Below are 20,964 nucleotides of genomic sequence, written 5' to 3'. Positions count from 1 at the left end.
TATAGAAATGTATACTTGGAGACAGAGCGGGGGAGAATATAGCCTTTCTTCTCCTTTACATGTCCTGAAGGTTAACTAACTCCCAACTTTTTAAATCATTTGCCCTAGATATTATTTGAGAGGGAAGCAGCTATATGCCTTAAACAAACTAAGAGCAAAGGAAATTTGGAAAGGAAAACAAAACAAATCAGAATCAAATTCTGTCTTTTATTTTATGAGGTGAGTGAATCCTGTAGACATCTGCAAATTCAGATGGTATAGAGGAAAGATCACAGCATTACAGTGAGCAATCCTAGATTCTAGGCTGAGTTCTAACTCTGGTTCTGTCTCTTCCTCCCTGCGTGCCCCTGGGCAAGTCATCATCTCCCAGTCTCAGCTTCCACACTTGTTAATGGTAGAAATTCTTCCTACTTTAAAGAATTGCTCCAAAAGTCAAATAAAATAATGTCAGGCAGAATTATTAGTCCCCTGTTGCAGCCAGATACGAAATACCCTGCTAAGTCCAAGAAAGCTGGGTTAGAGGGCTTCCTAAGACACTTATAAAGCATAGTAGAGAGTATGTGGCTGTTTGGGAAATGAACACTTCTACTGATGCCAATGGAATGATTACCCAAGTGAATCAGAAACAGTATCTCTGCATTTCCAGATTATAGCTTAGTGTCTGGTACATAATAGACATTAATTTGATGAAAAAATTCATGAAAAAGTACATGAATTTTTAAAGTGTATTTATTGGTGCTGGGGAATTGAACCCAGTACCAACAAATGAGCTACAACCCTAGCTGGATTTTTTCTTTCCTTGTAGCTTCACTTTTGTCTTTAACTATAAAATATTCTATGGGATAAAGATTCAAACAACTAAAAAAAAAAAAAAAAAAAAAAAAAAGAACAAAAAAGATTCAACTCAATCTTCATACCTACTGAAGAAAAGTGACTGGCAAAGTGAACACACATAAAAAATAATAGTGACATTAGAACTTCAGAGAAACCCATGTATTTTCTCTGTGCTAATCGATCTAGCCCTTCTCTCATAAAGATGTATCATCAAATACTGAAAAATGTCTCAACCTTGACATTCTAGGACCACCAAATCAATGCCGCAACTATTTACCTGAATTTTAATTTCATGAAGGAAAAAAAAATAACCCCTTAAGGTGTAAAGCCAATATTTACTGCAATTTTCTGTTGTAATTAGACACATTCCCTAAGATATAAAAGCAATGGAGAATTACTCAAAGAAAACTTTCCTGACCCACAGAAAAGCCAGGGTTTTCAGAATGAAATAACTAGATGAGTGTCAAACAGATGGGGAAAAAAATAAACACAAATAGACCTATTACTAATGGTTTGAAACTAATGATAAAAAGAAAATTCCCAAAGTTTCTAGAGAGAAAAGTAGGGTTATCAACAAGAATCAGACCATAACTGCTCACTAGCAACACTGACAATTAGAAAACCATGTAGCAATATCTGTGAAGTATGAGAAAACATGATTTTTGATCCTATAATTAGTCAAATCATCAATAAAATTTGAGAGTAAAATACGGACATTTTGGCATATAAGAATTCTATTAAAACATATAATATATAATATAATATAACTTAAGACATGCATCTTTATGAGAGAAGGGCTACATTGATTACATGGGTTTCTCTGAAGTTCTAATGTCACTATTATTTTTAATAGTCATTTTATGATAATTTTATGATAGTCATTTCATAAACGGAACCATTACCATGCTGAATAAAAGAAACGACTGAAAATTCTCTACTCACCCAATCTTTCTGGTTAAGTTTAGCTGCTTCATTATATACTTCAGTGGCAGCTTTATGTTTTCCCAAAAGAAATCTGTAAAAGATGCATTTTCCATAATCATTACTTCAAAATTCTTAGAAGACTAACTTCACTAATCCCACATTTTTTGTGTATGGGGACAGGATTACTCAGGATTGAACTCAGGGGCACACAACCACTGAGCCATATCCCCAGCCCTATGTTATATTTTATTTAGAGACAGGGTCTCACTGAGTTGCTTAGTTCCCTGCTTTTGTTGAGGCTGGTTTTGAACTCACAATCCTCCTGGCTTCAGTTTTCTTTTTCTTTTTTTTTTTTTTTTTAACTCATCTGCATTTATTACTTTTTAAGCAGAATGCTGACTTGGGTACTATGTATTTCCATTCACAAGCCTTACTGAGTTACTTTTTGAACGGCTTTGCAACACATAGGGAGGTTTAAGTTTTGTTCTCTAAACACTTTTCTTTGGAAAACAAGCCCTGGAGAGTTCCTCCCACCCAGCAAGCTGGTTCAGTGTAACACACTTGGTTCTAGAGGACTAGTACATGCACAGTGGGTAACTACAGGGATGGAGAGTGTAAAAAGCGGATCTTAACAAGATGAAACTCAAGCCATTGTAACAAATTTTTTTCTTTTAAACATCAAGGTCTATCTTGGGAACACTTCAGGGACAAGATTTGGTCTGGTCTACTAAGGGATACAACTTGGTAGTGAACACTTCAGACAGTTAATGATAGGTTACATGTCTTAGAACAAACATCTCAACCTGTTCAGTTTTCTAAGTTGCTGGGATTATGGGCATGCACACTGCATCTGGCCCCACATATTACACTCTCTGGGAATTCTAGAAGACATTTTTCTTGAGCTGGTCATGTTGGAAAGGCTAAGCAGGTTGCTACACACCCACAGCTGAAGCTGTCTTGGTAAGCACTGCACTGGCAGCTGTTCCAAGGCCTTTGTCTCATCATATACCAATTTTGGTGAAAGTGTTCTGTAATTTTTTTTCTACAATGTACTATAAATATAGACCAAAAAGGAAACAAGCCAAATGACATAACATTAACAAGAGCTACCATCATTTATCATTTATCATCATCATTTTTCCTTGATACTGGATCATGAACAGGAAAACCTGCCTCTATATAAAAACAATGCAAGGAAGAATAACAATGTAGGGAAGAAAATGAAGGTGGGAACTCCACTGAACACTCTACTACTCTGGAAAAGGAGTATATCTGACAGCTTATAACTATTTTGGAGATTACTTCCACTTAGAAACTTTTAGGGCATCCATGCAACAAATACTAAAATCCTACTCTGTATCAAGTATCATATAAGTGTTGAATAGCAGATCAGGGAAACTCCACAGATTGCCAATATGATTAAGGCACAAGAGGATGACATTTATGTGATAAGCAGTATCTGTTCTTCAAGTTAGAATGCACAGTGACTACAATACCTGGTTTGGGTAGTTTATTTGTTTGTTTTGGTTTGTTTCGTTTTCTCTTGGGTTTTGTTTTCTTTGTTTGTTTTAGTGCTCAGGATTGAACCCAGAGGCACTCAATAACTAAGCTACATCCCCAGCCTTTTTTTAAAATAATTTTTTCATATATTTTTAGGTGTTGATGAACCTTCATCCCTAGCCTTTTATTTTTTATTTTGACCCATTTTATTTTGGAGAGGGTCTCATTAAGTTGCCCAGTCTGGCCTCAAACTTGGAATTCTCCTGCCTCAACTTCTCAAATTGCTGGAATTACAGACACATACCACCGCACCTGGGAAAATACTTAGTTCTTTAATACTATTTATCTTTTTTTCTCAAATTTCAAGATTAATCCACACTCTTCAAATGAATACCATTATATCTATCAAGCCACTTTCGTCCAGTGTATCAGGCTGCCAGCAGTAGACTCAGCCTAAGAATGCATTTTACATTGTACTCCATGACTTCCCTAGGGTCTCTAAGCTGCCAATACTCACAAAGATCTGGCCACTTGCTTGAGGTTATCAGCACACTGCGGGTTAAGAATAGCACATGTCTGAAAGAGTTCTAGGGATTCTTGAATATTTCCTTCCAGGCGAAATATCAATGCTGCCAAGAAAAAGAAAAGAGAGAAAATAAAATCATGTTCTAGGAAGACAAGTCTGGCAATAGGAAAATTGGAAAAGAGGGAGATGAGAAACCACATAGAAAAAATCCTTTAGATAACTATGTCTTAAATATAATCCTATATCACTTCAGATAGTTGAAAAAAGCAAAACTGTCAACTAACTAAAACTTCTTTTAAAATAAGGTTAACTCAAACCTACTTATTCTTCTAAGCATCCATCACACAGTTATCTTTGCAAATTATCATGGAAACATTTCTTCACAAAAAATGTTGGCTTCCCCATCAGATGCTTCACTATCATTTGGAATTCTACTTTATAGTGAACAGAAAGAGTCCCAAAATGGTACTAGTGGAATCAACACGCCATGTCCAACAAGGATATTTTAGCAAAGAATACGGTAATATTTCATTATATTGGTTTTCAGTAAAGTGACCTTTTAGAACCAGTAATTTTTCTTAGGCCTAAGTTTTCAGAAGAATTTATGAGGCAGTAGAAGTCTAGAACTTGTGCTATTGGGAATAAAAGAGCAATTTTTTTTTTTTTTTTTGCCATGATATCCTAAATGTTTCACTATCTTACCAATAATGTCAGAAAAGTACATATTAGTTTGAAGACTATGAATGGTAAACAAACCATTCATTTATATCTAAGAGTCAAAAACAGAGTTCCTGGAAAAACTAAGGAATTCCACTTTTGGCATTAAAGAGTAAAATTTAAGTGAATGGTTCCTGTATTAGTTTCTGAAGAGTTCAATTTATTCTCTGATTTATCCTATACAACTCCAGGATTCTCTTCCTCCCAACTCACTTTACAAAATCCTCAAAGCCTTTTCTCATTCCTTTAGCTGGACTACAAGGAACCCTTCCAAAGTACTTTCTGGCCCTGAAACCACAGTGTGAGACAGTGATCCCAAGCATCCATTCTGAAAAAGAATGGACAGGAACATAAAAAGGGGTGAGTAGTGACAGTAATGTTTTGCATAGTACTAATCACTTTTGAAATCAAAGAATTATGCTCAGATCTCAAAAAATACTGAACAAGACCTGTGTGAAAGATTTACTTGAATTTAAGTATTTCATAAGTTGTTTGGCCCTCTTCCAAGAACCTAGGCCAAGTATATTTCTCCAGTAAGAAGAAATATGTGACTTACCTTGGACATAGATAGCATATTCACACAACCCCTGAGTCTCCTGAAGCTGTTCTTTGATAATGGCCTGAAAGAGGAAGAAAAATACCTCTGAGTAGTGGTGAAATGTCTTCAAGTGTCTTTAAGAAAAAATGGACATGGACAAAGGTCATACATGAGAAACCTAAGATAACTAATAGTGACTAATAAAATAGCTCAATCAGATTTTTTTTTAAATCTCAAGTTTTGTTTTGATTACATTTTTAGAATGGGGTTGACAAATTACAGGACTCACAGGCTACTTTTGTACAACTCTTAAGCTGAGTGGTTCTTACATTTTCAAAGTTACAAAAAATAATATGACGAATATGAGATACTACAGGTGGCCTGCAAAAATTAAACTATTTAGCCAGGCACCAGTGGCCCATGCCTGTAATCCCAGCACTCAGGAGGCTGAGGCAGGAGGATCGCAAGTTCAAAGCCAGCCTCAGCAACTCAGCGAGGCCATAAGCAATTTGGTGAGATCCTGTCTCTAAATAAAATATTAAAAGGCCTGAGATGTGGCTCGGCGGTTAAGCACCCCTGGGTTCAATCCCCAGTAGCAAAAATAAATAAGTCAATAAACTATTTACTACCTGGCCTAGTACAGAAAGTCTGCCAACCCCTGTCTAAAATCTAACTATACAAGCTGGAATAATATGTGATTTTCAAGAACCAAGATAGATGCCAGTGGTTCCCTGATGAATGAACCACAGCCTCCATAGGCTCTTTTTTTTTTTTTTTTAAGTTGTAAATGAACACATACCTTTATTTTATTTATTTACTGTTATGTGGTGCTGAGGATCGAACCCAGTGCCTCACGCATGCTAGGCAAGCGCTCTACCACTGAGCTACAACCCCAGCCCACCATAGGCTCTTTCACTACTATGGGCTAAGCCCAAGATGCTCTAATAGTTCAGGGGACAAGCAACTGATTCTCACTTAAGTTAGGTAAGGCTTCCTGGAATAGTTTCAAACACCCTGTTGGCAGGAACTGGAAAAGAAGCTGAGACAACCAAGATTGTCAGAGAGGAAAACTTCAAATGCCATACCAAAATGCTAGAGTACAATGGGGAAAGTTTTCTCAGGAAAGAATTCAATTCTGTTTGTTATATAGAAATATCACTTTGGGCACATTGTTGAAGACAGAATGAAATGAGACAAGATTAAAGGCAAGGTTGGTAGAACTCTTATGATAGTTTAAATTAAAATAATGAGGATTAAGACAGGAAACAGGTAGAGTAGACAATTTCAAGAGGTGGTAAGAGAAGAGAACTTGATGATTATCAAGAAATGGAAGAGGAAACTTTACACATTCACAGCTGGGTGAATGATGATATCCATCTCTGAGATGGAAATGGGATAAGAAACAGGTTTAGAAGAGAATACGTTCATTCTGCCACAGGCAAGTTGAATTTGAAATGCTTGTGGGCATCAGACTGATCTGGAAATCAGGAAGAAATGTGTTGAATGAACAAAGGGATCTAAGAACCAGGAACATCCTCAACTCTTAGGAAATAATCAGAAGGCTGGGCATGGTGGTACACACCTGTAATTTCAGTGAGTGGGGAGGCTGAGGCAGGAGGATCACAAATTTGAGGTCAGCCTGGGCAATTCAGTAAGACTCTGTCTCAAAAAAGAAAAATGACTGGGGAAATAGCCCAGTGGTAGAGGGGCTCTAGGTTAAATCCCCAGTACTGTTTTTTTGTTTTTTGTTTTTTGTTTTGGTGCTGGGGATATGAACTCAGGGCCTTGATGCTTGCAAGGCAAGCACTCTACCAACTGAGCTATCTCCCCAACCCGCCCAGTACTGTTTTAAAAAAAAAAAGCGGCGGCAGCAGCAAAGAGAGGTCAAATAAACAAGGAAATTGAAAAGCGGCCAAAATGAAAAGGGAAACACAGAAAGGGTAAAATCACAGAAGGAAAAGGAAAAGAAACTTTAGTAAGATAGAAAATAAAAGAAAATAAATGGTTTTTATTTAAAACCACTTGTATATTTATACAAATGATGGTCAACCTCACCATAATTAAGAGAATTATCAATAAAATACCACTTCTTATCTATCCAAAGATCAAAAAAATAGATAATACTCTGAGGTAACATCTGCCTCCATCAAGAAACCAAAAAGTCCCAAAAAGTGACTGCCCTTTCAGCTTTGCCTTGACATGAGAAGATAAATGGAACACACCTGAACCAGACCCACAGTCTACAGTCAAACCTGGCCAACCCACAGTCAATCTGGAAGCCCATGAGCAATTAATAAATGCCTACTGTTGGGTGGGGGTCACTGAAACTTTGAGGCTATTTGTTAAGCAGCACTACCATGACAAAGCTAACCAATACATAAAGTGTAGGGAAGGATGAATTCACATTTTATTAGTGGGATATCAACAACCATACTGTGCTGCAGACACTGTTAGTTGCCTACCCCACAGCATGCCTCCCATTTTCTCTTATCATTGCAGCCTCTCACCTTGCATGCTTCATAATCCTTCTGGATATAGTGGAGATGTATCAACCAGTTCTGCTTCTCCAAAATAGGAAAGTCTGGGACTAGAGAGCATATTACAACTAAACAAATGACACAATCATTATTTGATTATGTTCCCTTCAGTGTTGTTCTCATGGCTAAACAAATCTCAAGCATATTGCAATATCACAATTATTCATGCTGCTAATTATAAGAATATATTATAGTACAGCAAAATATATAAACTATTAATCTAAGAGATAATTGTCCTGCTATTACACATTGGATATATGTTTCTCTAGAGTTTTTGTGTCTTATAACATCAATTTTTCACAAGATAACTTGGCCTGAAAAACAAAATCGTCTTTCATTTCCTCTCTCTCTCCCCAATGAATATAGAAGGTGACTAGGAAGTCCTTCTAATGAATTTTTCAGAAATATTTCTAACAAACTATATTTAACATAGTTAATGTCACACCTGATAGATCAAAGTACCAAACTTATTGTAAATAGTTAAAACACAATCTTTAGAAATAGCTCAAATTGGAACATTATACTGTTGCTCAGGAATAAGAAATCAACAAGTAAAAAAATCTATTTAGGTCACTTAATATGGCTCATGATTAAGAAACTATAAAATCAATACAGGTAAAAATTCATTAATAAATTACTTTTCTATGGTATCAAGGAGAAGGATCAACACCAGCCTTAGAATAGTGAAAACCTTGAGAAAGAGGGCAGAGAGGACTGGGAAAAGATAAAAAGGAGACTTCAAGTAATGCTAACTTCTCAAAAAAAAAAAAAAGCTTTAAAGTAAACATTCCTGAACGTTTTTATTTTAAAATCTGGTTGGTGACATACAGTACAATTCTCTTAGTAGAACCGTGCTTCAAGTCAGCAAGGGCCTATTTGAGATCTTTCTTTCTTTTTGTATTAGGAATTGAACCCAGAGGCACTTAACCTAAGTCACATTCCCAGTCCTTTTTATTTTTTATTTTGAGACAGGGTCTCCCTAAGTTACATAAGGCTAAGTAGCTGAGGCTGGCTTTGAACTTGCAATTCTCCTGCCTTAGCCTCCCAAGCTGCTAGGTTACAGGCATGCAACCCCAATCTCTGCCCACCAGATTTTAGCCATTCACATTCTGTATAACCACCTTCTGAATTAAATTTCCTATTAAAAAACACACAAATCACTGAGATTGAAGATGTGTGTATATGTGTAAAATGGGTAAGGAAGTGCATAATGAAGAGTGCTGGGACAAGTGGCTTACTGAGTAATCTTGGCCCTCCCTCCCTCCTTCCTTCCTTCCTTCTTCCCTCCCTCCCTCCCTCCCTCCCTCCCTTCCTTCATTCCTTTATTGTGGTGCTAGGGATCAAACCCAAAGTCTTTGTATGCTAGGCAAGCACTCTCTCACTGAGCTACATTCCTAGTCCCTTGACCAACTTTTAATTGTATGGCCTATATCTCTGTCACTTATGCATTAAAGGGAACAAGTAAAAAAAGGAGGAGCCACCAAACCATTTTGAGTTTACAATATCACTCTATACCATTGCATCTCTTCTAAAAGAAAATTTAAAAAATAAAAAATTTCATGCCTTGCCTATTAACTCTACAATTCTGTATACATGATAATCAAAACAGGGAAAAATTAATGAAATCAAACAAGATATATTCCATGCGTGTATAATTATATCAAAACAGATTCTATTGTCATGCATAACTAAAAACAACAAAAAACCATATCTGATAAAATTAATGGGAATGAAACATATATAATCTGTAGATGAAAATATTAAATAAGACATAGGAAATGACATATTTCCAGAATATCTGTGTATTCCCAATCTCCACAACCTTTAAATTCCTTAAGAATTACTGATTCATAAAAACACAGAAAACAACCCAAATGTCCATCAAAAATAAACAGATAAACAAAATGTGGTATACACATAAAATATTATTCATCCTTAAAAAAATGAAGAACTCAAACTATCACTATTTGCTGATGACATGATTCTGTATTTAGAGGATCCAAAAAATTCCACCAGAAAAATTCTAGAACTAATAAATAAATTCAGCAAAGAAGCAGGATATAAAATCAACACTCATAAATCTAATACATTTCTATTCATAAGTGACGAATCCTCTGAAAGAGAAATTAGGAAAACTACCCCATTAACAATAGCCTCAGAAAAAACATACTTGGGAATCAATCTAACAAAAGAGGTGAAAGAACTCTACAATGAAAGCTGCAGAACACTAAAGAAAGAAATTGAAGACCTTACAAGACAGAAAGACTTCCCATGTTATTCTAGAGACAGAATTAATATTGTCAAAATGGTCATACTACCAAAAGTGTTATGCAGGTTCAATGCAATTCCAATTAAAATCCCAATGACGTACCTCATAGAAATAGAGAAAGCAATCATGAAATTCATTTGGAACAATAAGAGACCCAGAATAGCCAAAGCAATCCTTAGCAAGAAAAATGAAGCAGGAGGTATCAAAATGCCAGACCTCAAACTATACTACAGAGCAATAGTAACAAAAATGGCAAGGTATTGGCACCAAAATAGACAGGTAGACCAATGGTACAGAATAGACAACACAGAGACAAAACCACATAAATACAATTTTCTCATACTAGACAAAGGTGCCAAAGACATACAATGAAGAAAAGATAGCCTCTTTAACAAATGGTGCTGTGAAAACTGGAAATCCATATGCAACAAAATGAAACTAAACCCCTATCTCTCACTCTGCAAAAAACTCAACTCAAAATGGATCAAGGACCTAGGAATTAGGCCAGAGACACTGCACCTAACAGAAGAAAAAGTAGGTCCAAATATTTACTGTGTCGGCTTAGGACTAGACTTCCTTAACATGACTCCCAAAGCACAAGAAATAAAAGCAGAAATCAATAATTGGGATAGATTCAAACTAATAAGCCTCTTCTCATCAAAGGAAACAATCAATAATGTGAAGAGAGAGCCTACAGAATGGGAGAAAATCTTAACCATAGGCCCCTCAGAGAGAGCACTAATTTCCAGGATATATAAAGAACTCAAAAACAACACCAAAAAAAAAAAAAAACAACAAGTAACCCAATCAATAAATTGGCTAAGAAACTGAGCAGATACCAGAAGATATACAAGTGATCAACAGATATATGAAAAAATGTTCAACATCCCTAGCAATCAGAGCAATGATAATCAAATCTATTCTAAGATTTTCTCTCACTACAGTCAGAATGACAATTATCAAGAATACAAGTAACAATAAAATGTTGGAAAGGTTGTGGGGAAAAAAATACACTCATACAGTGCCTTTTGAATAACATGGAAAATCTTTCCATCTTCTAAAGTCTTCAATTTCTTTCTTTAGTATTCTGTAGTTTTCACTATAGAGTTCTTTCACCTCTTTTGTTAGATTCCCAAGTATGTTTTATTTTTTTTTGAGGCTATTGTTAATGGGGTAGTTAATGGGGTACTTAATGGGGTAGAGGATTCATCACTTATGAATAGAAATGTATTAGATTTATGAGTGTTGATTTTATATCCTGCTACTTTGTTGAATTTATTTATAACTTCTACAAGGTTTCTGGTGGAATTTTTTGGATCCTCTAAATATAGAATCATGTCGTTGGCAAATAGTGACAGCTTGAGTTCTTCTTTTCCTATTAGTATCCCTTTAATTTCTTTGGTCTGTCTAATTACTCTGGCTAGAGTTTCAAGGATGATGTTGAATAGAAGTGGTGAAAGAGGGCATCCCTGTCTTGTTCGGGTTTTTAGAGGGAATGCTTCCAGTTTTTCTCCATTTAGAATGATGTTGGTTGTGGGCTTAGCATAGATAGCCTTCACAATGTTGAGGTATGTGCCTACTATCCCTATTCTTTCTAGTATTTTGAGCATGAAAGGGTGCTGTATTTTCTATTGAAATAATCATATGATTCTTAACTGTAAGTCTATTGATGTGATGAATTACACATATTGATTTCCAGATATTGAACCAAACTTGCAACACTGGGATGAACCCCACTTGGTCCTGGTGCACAATCTTTTTAATATATTTTTGTATGTGATTTGCCAGAATTTGGTTAAGAATTTTTGCATCTATGTTCATCAGGGATATTGGTCTCAAGTTTTCTCTCCTTAATGTGTCTATCTACTTTTGGTATCAGGGTGATACTTGTTTCATAGAATGAGTTTGGAAGGGTTTCCTCCTTTTCTATTTCATGGAATACTTTGAGGAGTATTGGTATTAGTTCTTCATTGAAGGTCTTGTAGAACTTGGTTGAGAATCTATCTGGTCCTGGGCTTTTCTTGGTTGGTAGATTTTTGATGGCATCTTCTATTTCATTGCTTGAAATTGATCTGTTTAAATTGTGTATGTCCTCCTGATTCAGTTTGGGTGGATCACATGTCTCTAAAATCCTGTCACTGTCTTTGAGATTTTCTATTTTGGTTAATTTCAAAATAGCTTCTAATTTTCTTTTGTATTTCAATAGTTTCTGTCATGATATTTCATCACAAATTTTAGTAATTTGAGTTTTCTCTCTCTTTCTTTTCATTAGGGTGTCTAAGGGTTTATTAATTTTATTTTTCCAAAGAACCACTTTTTGTTTTGTCAAAATCAGGTGAAAATTTTTCAACTGTTTCTTTGTTTCAATTTGGGTGATTTCAGTTGATACTAATATTTCCTGTCTTCTACTACTTTTGGCGTTGATCTGTGCTTTTTTTCTAGGGCTTTGAGATGTAACGTAGGTCATTTATTTGTTGACATGTATTCTTTTATTGAATGAACTCCATGCAATGAATTTTCCTCTTAGTATTGCTCTCATAGTGTCCCACAGATTTTGATATGTTGTATTTGTGGTCTCATTTACCTCTAAGAATTTTTTTTATCTCTTCTTTGATGTCTTCTGCTATCATGCATCATTTAATAGTGTATTATTTAGTCTCCAGGTGTTGGAGTAGTTTCTATTTCTTAATTTACCAATGATTTCCAATTTCATTCAATCATGATGTCATAGAACATAAGGTAGTATCTGTATTTTTGTATTTGTTAAGAGTTGTTTTGTGGCATAACATATAGTCTATTTTAGAGAAGGATCTATGTGTTGCTGAAAAAAAAAGTGTATTCACTTGTTAATGGATGGAATATTCTATATATGTCTATTAAGTCTAAATTATTGATTATATTATTCAGTTTTATGGTTTCTTTGTTTAGTTTTTGTTTGGAAGATCTATCCAGTGGTGACAGAGGTGTGTTAAAATCACTCAGTATTATTGTGTTGTGGTCTATTTGATTCCTGAAATTGAGAATGGTTTGTTTGACGTACATAGATACTCCATTGTTTGGGGCATAAATATTAATTATTGTTATGTCTTATTGATTTATGGTTTCCTTAAACAGTATGAAATGTCCTTCCTTATCCCTTATAACTTTCACTTGAAGGCCACTTTATCTGATATGAGGATGGAAACCCCTGTTTTTTTTACTAAGTCCATGTGCATGATGTTTTTTCCCATTCTTTCACCTTCAGTCTGTGGATGTCTTTTCCTATGAGATGAGTCTGTTAAAGGGAGCATATTGTTGGATCTTTCTTTTTTTTAATCCAATCTGCTAGTCTATGTCTTTTGATTAAAATTCAGGGTTATTACTGAGATATATTTATATTCCCAGTCATTTGGGCTTATTTTTGGTTTTAACTTGACTTGGTTTCTCCTTTGATTGGATTTTCCTTTAGTGTAGTTCCTCCCTTTGCTGACTTTCATCATTGTCTTTCATTTCTTCCTCATGGAATATTTTGCTGAGAATGTTCAGTACTACAAGCTTCCTATTTGTAAATTCTTTTAACTTTCGTTTATCATGGAAGGATTTTATTTTGTCACCAAATCTGAAGGTTAGTTTTGCTCAATATAAGATTCTTGGTTGGCATCCATTTTTTTTCAGAGCTTGGTATATATTGTTCCAGATCCTTCTAGCTTTTAGAATCTGGGCTGAGAAGTCTGTTGATCTCCATATTGGTTTCCCCCTATATGTGATCTGATACAAGCCCAGGAACTTGAGACCAGACTGATCAATATAACAAGACCCCAGCTCAAAAAATAAACAATTTAAAAATCAGAGAAAAATAAAAAGATAATTAAAAATAAAGAAAAACCAAGATTGCTTCACAGATGGCATCACTGTCTACATTTTTAAAATCTCCAAAATCTAAGAAAAAGCTACTAGAATAAGTGAGACTAGCAAGATTGAGGGAAACGAAGTCAACATGCAATCATATTTCTGTATACTAATAATGAACAACTGGGAACTAAAACAAAAACTGACATTTACAATAGTACCAACAAACATGAAATAGATGTAAATCTAAAAAAAAATGTGCATCACTATATTGAAAACTACAAAATGCTGATGAAGTAAATCAAAGCAAATTTATATCAATTAAGAGATATACCAAATTCATGAACTTAAAAACCAAATATTGTAAAGCTGTCAATTCCCCCCAAATTGGTCTACAGCTACAATGCAATTGTTACAAAATTTTCAGAGGCTGCATTATAGAAATCAACAAGATGATTCTAAAGAGTGATATGAAAGGCAAAGAAACTAGAATAATCAAGACAATTCTTAAAATGGAAAAAACTGGAAGGCTATAAAACCTGATCTCAACACTAAAAGATTATATAATCAACAGATTTGTAACAAATGGATAAACATAAAGATAAAATGTAAGTGAAAGAGTCCAAAAATAAATCCAAAATTACATGGTCAACTTATTTTCAACAAGGCTATTAAATCAAATTGATGAAGAAAGGATAGTCTTTTTAATAAATAGTATTGTAAGAGTACAACAAAAGTAAACCTCAATCTACACTACACACCATATGCAAAAATTAAAATGGGTCACATAAAATAAAAAAAGAATAAATTTTTATAATAAAAATAGATATTAGAGCAAATAAAGTATAAAACTATAAAACATCTAGAAGAAAAGATGAGACAATCTTGTGACCTTGGTTTGGGCAAACATTTTTTAGGTATTATTCTAAAAGCATGAGTCATAAAAGAAAAAACTTTTAAATGCACTCCATCAAAATTGAAAACATCTTTTCTTACAAAAATAGTGGAAAAGAAGCCACAGACTGTGAGAAAAATATGTGTAAATCACCAATCTGATAAAGATAAAAATAATATATTTCCAGAATATATAAAGAACTCTCAACACTTAATATTAAGAAAACAACCCCCCCTTTTTTTTGAAATAGAGTCTTAGATAGGATCTTGCTCTATTACCCAGGCTCTCCTCAAACAATTCTCCTGCCTCAGCTTTTCCCAAGCACACCCCCACAACTGGCCCCAATTTTGTTTTTAAATGGACAAATGATTTCAACACTTCACTGAAGATATAAGACTTGCAGATAAGCACACGACAAGATGCTCAATATCAACAATTAAGAAGATGCAGATTAAAAGAAGGAAACACAATTTCATATCCACTAGAATGCCTTTTAAAAAAATACTGACACTCACTCCACCCGGCCTCCCACCAGGAGTTAGGGCTCCTGTCTGGAGTCACAGCACTCAGGCAGCTGAGGCAAAAGCATCTCTTGAGCCTACAAGTTTGATATCAGACTGCATAATACAAAAAGCCTCCAGAACAACAACAAAATCGCTGACAATACAATGTGCTGATAAGGATGCTGAGAAAGCTGAATTCTCATATATTGCAGGCGGAATACAAAACAGTATAACTACCTTGGAAAAAGTTTGACAATTTCTAATAACATTAAATACATGCTCACGATACTATCTGGCAATCCGACTCCAAGGTCAGTATACAAGTGAAAGGAGAACTTACGTTCACACAAAATATTCTAGGTGAATGCTTACCTAGAAGATTTATTTGTAATAGCCAAAAATTTCAAGTGGTGAGTGGACGAATAAACTGTGGAATATGTTTATAAGTAAATATTACTCATTTATAAAAAGAAACTCAAACATACAACAGATGAATAAATCTCAAAAACATCATATCAGGCTTTAAAAGATACATAAAAGGTTATATATGATTTTGTTTATAAAGCATTCTGGAAAAGGCAGAATCATAGGAAGTAAAAAATCAGATCAATTGTTGCCAGCCTCTGGAAGTGGAAGTAGTTTACTACAAACTCAAGGTTAATTGCAGGGTTGGGGGCATGTGATTACACTTATCTTTTTGGGGGGCAGAGGATTTAAACAAGAGGTGCTTTACCACTAAGCCACATCCCTAGCCCATTTTATTTTTTATTTTGAGGCAGTGTCTTAGTTGCTTAGGACCTCACTAAATTGCTGAGGCTGCCCTCAAACTTGCAATCATCCTGCTTCAGCCTCTCAAGTTGCTGGGACTACAGATATGCACAACAGCACCCGGCTAAACTTTTATATCTTGATTGTGTGTGTGTGGTGTGGTGTGGTGGTTACATGATTATTTTCACTTGTTCAAAACTCCCAGAACCTTGTACTAAAAAAGGTGAATTTGGACTTGGGGTGTAGTGCAGTGATAGAGTGCCTGCGTAGCATACATGAGTTTTTCCCTGGGTTTGATCCACAGTGAAAAAAAAGTGAAGTTTATTGTTTGTAAACTACACACTAATTATCATGCAAACAGTAGTCAAAACAAAAGGGGCACACATAGCTTTACAGACAAGGTAGAATTTTGAGGGATTAGAGAGGGAAACTAAGTAAGATAAGAGGGTCAATGCACTAAGAAGTCCTACAGTCCTAAATGGTATTTCAATCATTTACCATACACAAAGCAAACACTGGTAGAACTGAAAGTAGAAAAAGACAAATTCACAATTACATTTGCATAACACAGTATCTATATAAGAACATTAATAACTATAACTAAGTATGTAAAACACTGCCAACCAATTTGACCCAATTGACTTAAAATACTTCATCCAATTAAAATAAACATTCTTTTCAAGTCATGTGGAACATCATCAACACCGGCTACATTATGGGTCATCCTATAAGTCATATAAAGAATCGTCTCTATCCACTACAGAATTACACTGTAAGCTAATAACAAAAATGTACCTGGAAAATCCACAAATAAAGGGAAATTAAATAATATCTTTCTTGAGGTTTTTTTGGTACCAGGTATAGAACCCAGGGGTGCTTTACCACTGAGCAACACCCTCAGCCCTTTTTTATATTTTATTTAGAGAGAGGGTCTTGCTGAGTTGCTTATGGCCTCCCTAAGTTGCTGAGGCTGGCTTTGCTTTCATGATCCTCCTGCCTCAGCCTCCCAAGCCACTGGATTATAGGAGTGAGCCACCACACCCAGCTATCTTTTTAAATAGTGCACGGGCCAAAGGAATAGTCACAAAGAAAGATTTTAAATATTCAGACCTATATAAAAGTTTAAAAACAATGTATGAAGTGTGTATGAAACAGTTAAACAGTGCTTAGAGAGAAATATAGAGCACTAAATGATTAAAAAAAGATCTCAAATCAAGATTTAAGTTTCTGCCATAAGAAACTGCAAAAACAAAAATCAAAATAAAATTAGGTCTGGGTATGTTGGCACATGCCTGTAATCCCAGAGACATAGGAGGCTGAGGCAGGACAATTCCAAGTTCAAGGCCAGCCTCAGCAACTCAGGTAGGCCCTAAGCAACTTGGCTCAGTGGTAAAGCACCCCTGGGTTCAACCCCCAGAACCATAAATAAATAAATAAATAAATAAGTAGGAGTAATAAGTTCCAGTGTTCTATAATACAGTAAGCAACTGTAGTTTATAATAATGTGTTATATATTTAACAAAGAACTAGAAGAAAGAAGTCCAAAGTCTACAAACATAAAAAAATGATAATGAGCTGGGCCTGGTGGTTCAGGCCCATAATCCCAGCAACTCAGGAGACTAAGACAGAAGGATTGCAATTCAAGGCTAGCCTCAGCAATTCAGTGAGGTCCTAAGCAATTTAGTGAGACCCTATATCAAAATAAAAAATAAAAAGGGCTAGGGATGTGACCAAGGGGTTAAGAACCCTTCAGTTCAAACCCTAATACAAAAATAAAAAAGAAATGATAATGAAATTAAAATAATTTCCCTGATTTGATCATTATACATGTATAAATATATTGAAATGTCACATATACCCATAAATATCTATATCTGATTTTGCTAAATTTTTTTTAAATTTTAAGTTTTTTTCTAGTACTGAAGATTGAACACAAGAGTTTTGCATATGCTATGCAAGGGCTCTACCACAGAGCTACATCCCTCGCCCTTTCTATTTTAAGATAGGGTCTTGCTAAGTACTAAGTTCCCCCAGCTGGCCTCAAACTTGTGACACCCTGTCTCAGTCTCTTGAGTCATTGGGCTTATAGGCATGTGCCATCACACTCAGCTTAAAAAAAAAAAAAAAAAAAAAAAAAAAACTTTTTAAAAAAGCAAAGTTTAAAAAAAAATCACAATTATATATATTTCTATATTTATTTAGAATTCTGGGAACACAGGTGCCTTCCTTTCTTTTTCTTTCTTTTTCTTTTTTTTTTTTTTTTTTTTTTTTTTTTTTTTTTTTGGTCAATGCTGGTGCTCAAACTCTGGGCCTCAAACATGTTAGGCCAGAACTCTACAATTTAGGACTACCCCAGCCCTGAACAAAGTATCTTATGAATATTAAAGAATGCTTCAGATTGAAGAATGAGAAGAAAGAGAAAGAAGAGCAGCAGCTGTAAAAAAGAAGAGCAAACTAAACACAAGAAAACATTAAAGAATAGTAATCAGTGAAATTGATATAGAAATAGGAATATTTGGGAGAAAGCAGTAAAACCAAAAGTTGGTTCTTTGAAAAGATCCATAAAATGTAAAAACCGTTAACCACAGTAAATGAGAAAAAAAGAGAAGAAATAAATTACCAAAATCATAGAGAAAACATCACTATGGATGCTAAAAACATCATAAACAAAATGAGTATGATGAATACTCACATTTATGGCAATAAATTTGATAACTGAGACAAAAAACATTAAAACTTTCTCTGAAGAAATAACCAGATAGTTCTACATCTATAAAATAAACTGAATTTGTACTTAAAAATCTTCCAAAAAAGAAAAATCCAGGCTAGGACTATTTTACAGTAACATTCTAGAAACATTTAAGAAAGAACTGACACCAGTTCTATAAAATAAATCTTTGAGGATACAGAGGAGGCAGTGAGTTCCCAATTCATCCTATAAAGCTGGAATAATCTCAATATCAAATACAGATAAAGGCATTGCAAAAAAACAAAAACAACAACAACAAAAAAATTCAGACCAACATCCTTCATGAACACAGATACGAACATCATTAACAGAGTATTAGTGAACTATGAAAAATTGTCCAAGAGACTTGCATAAAGTCGTGTCCCCTGCATGGACATCAGAACACTTAGGGGATCTGAAATACTTATTTAAGGAAACATAAGGAGAGATTTTATGCTTTTACTATCTTTGCTGCTTATCCCCATTTCTTCTCTATGCTGGGAAAACAACAGTCTAGTCAAATAGCACAGACCTTGGCTACCTCAACGCAGGCAGTTGTTGGTGGATCTGCCTTCCAAGAGCCCAATCTTCTATGGACCATGGTGACCCTTATGTGTATCCAGGTACAAAATTTACTCAGATCCTGAATGGAGATTGTATGCCAATATGGGACCTCAGAGCCCAAACCATTATATATTGTGTTCAAGTAATGCATTACCCAGCTGAGACAGTCTTCAGTGTTCCCTGTCTCACTCTTCCTCTTACTGCATCTAACACCACTTTCCTGGCCCATAGAGGAATATAATTCCAGAATAATCTCAAAATGATAACTCTTCTGGAACAAGAACAATTACCTTTGTGTTTATAAAATATTGTCCAATTTCCCACAGAGATGATTACAGCAGTAACTGATTAATCCTTCCCAGACCATTCTTGGATGGAACACACAGGATTTAAAGTTGGTGATAATTTCCTCATTGGGGACTTACTGGATTTCTTTAAAGAAACAATGGTTTTCTCTGCCCCTACAGGACATGTGTTTGTCTGTAAAATTAATAATTATCCTTGAGCTACTGAATGCCTCAGAAACTTCACAACTCCCACCCAATGTCTTCTAGGGAATTTAGTGACACCACTTTTAATTAATTCCTTAAAGGAATCAGCTCACTGGACAAGCTCCCTAAAGATTTTTACTCGACTTGCCTGGGACTTCCTGGTGGAATTCCTGATGGCGATGAATGATTTTTTGGTTATACCTTACTACCCTAGTGGGGAATTGGGGCACACCACTGGGTCCTCTGAAATCTATCAAAAACTTCGATCACTTTGGCCAATGAGACATCCTTGTCCATCTCAAATTTACAGACTTCTCTGGACTCTTTAACTAAGATAGTTCTAGATAACCACATGGCATTGAACTACATTAGCCGAGCAAGGGGGAGTTTGTACTATAGCTAATACAACTTGCTGGGTTTATAATAACAACTCCTCACAGGTAGAGACCAGTATTGAAAAGATCAGGCAAGGAGCAACCTGGCTACAACAGACTTTTTGACCATTACACATCCTTTTTGGATGGATGGGGATAGGCCTAACTAACTGGTTCTATAACCTCTTCTCTTGGATACCAAGAAATATATATACCAAGAAATATATGTCTATTTTACAAGGTCTTCTCTACCTCATTCTGACTACCCTGTTCATCATTGCCCTTGTGTATGTGTGTTTGCATTTACTGCTCTGTTGCTGTTCCACCCTTTGCAATTATGCAACAAAACCCCAGAAGAATGGCAAAACAAGTAAAAAGCCTCCATTCTAAAGACCCCCTTTATCACCCCTTTTCGGCAGGAAGTAGTTTAGAGATGTCATTACCCACTTTCCATAGAAATGGAAGCTAGAAATTGATAGTAGGGAAATATAACAGGAGTTCACTTGATGCTTTGACTATATCCCTTGTGTTTTTCTTTTTCCCAACCTTCTTTTCCATGACCTTCTCCTCCCTGATCTTCTTCCTGACCTCTCTTCCCTCATCTCATTTCTCTGAATTACCACTTTAAAAACCCCCTGTTCCCCATGATGGGCAGAATCACAGGCTCTGGGACAGGAGTCTCCTGTGTTTCTCCTTTGCTAGCAAAGCAATAAACCTTTGTTTCCCTTTTTCTCAAAAAAAAAAAAAAAAAAAAAAATTAGTGAATTGAATCCATCATGACCTTGTGAGGGTTTAACCCAGTAATACTCCAAAATTCAATTAGTATAACCGTATAATTACCTATATCAAGATAAAATCATGGGTTCCAGAAGGTAGAAATTAAGAGAAGTTATGTCCTAGACATTTTTGGTGCTTGTGTCATCACCTTGTACAACACCAAACGCATCATTTATACTGTTATTATATTA

At 35.2% G+C, this 20,964-nt stretch overlaps 1 protein-coding gene across 3 annotated transcripts in view; it reads right to left on the bottom strand.

Annotated features, from left to right (window-relative positions):
- The window catches only part of BBS4 (Bardet-Biedl syndrome 4), a 50,224-nt gene that overhangs the window by 17,766 nt on the left and 11,494 nt on the right, over window positions 1–20,964 (bottom strand). Inside the window, exons 3-6 of one of the 3 annotated variants that reach the window (XM_079122822.1) lie at window positions 7,547–7,644; window positions 5,058–5,121; window positions 3,776–3,887; window positions 1,777–1,849 (exon numbers count right to left, since the gene is read on the bottom strand). In XM_079122822.1, coding sequence (XP_078978948.1) covers window positions 1,777–1,849; window positions 3,776–3,887; window positions 5,058–5,121; window positions 7,547–7,644 — 347 coding nt within the window. The remainder of the gene's footprint in view (window positions 1–1,776; window positions 1,850–3,775; window positions 3,888–5,057; window positions 5,122–7,546; window positions 7,645–20,964) is intronic. The other 2 variants (XM_079122820.1, XM_079122821.1) reach the window with 2 other exon arrangements.

This window comes from Sciurus vulgaris (assembly GCF_902686455.1).
Source record: "Sciurus vulgaris genome assembly, chromosome: 2".
Lineage (NCBI taxonomy): Eukaryota > Metazoa > Chordata > Mammalia > Rodentia > Sciuridae > Sciurus > Sciurus vulgaris.
This window is presented reverse-complemented; position numbering and strand designations above follow the sequence as displayed.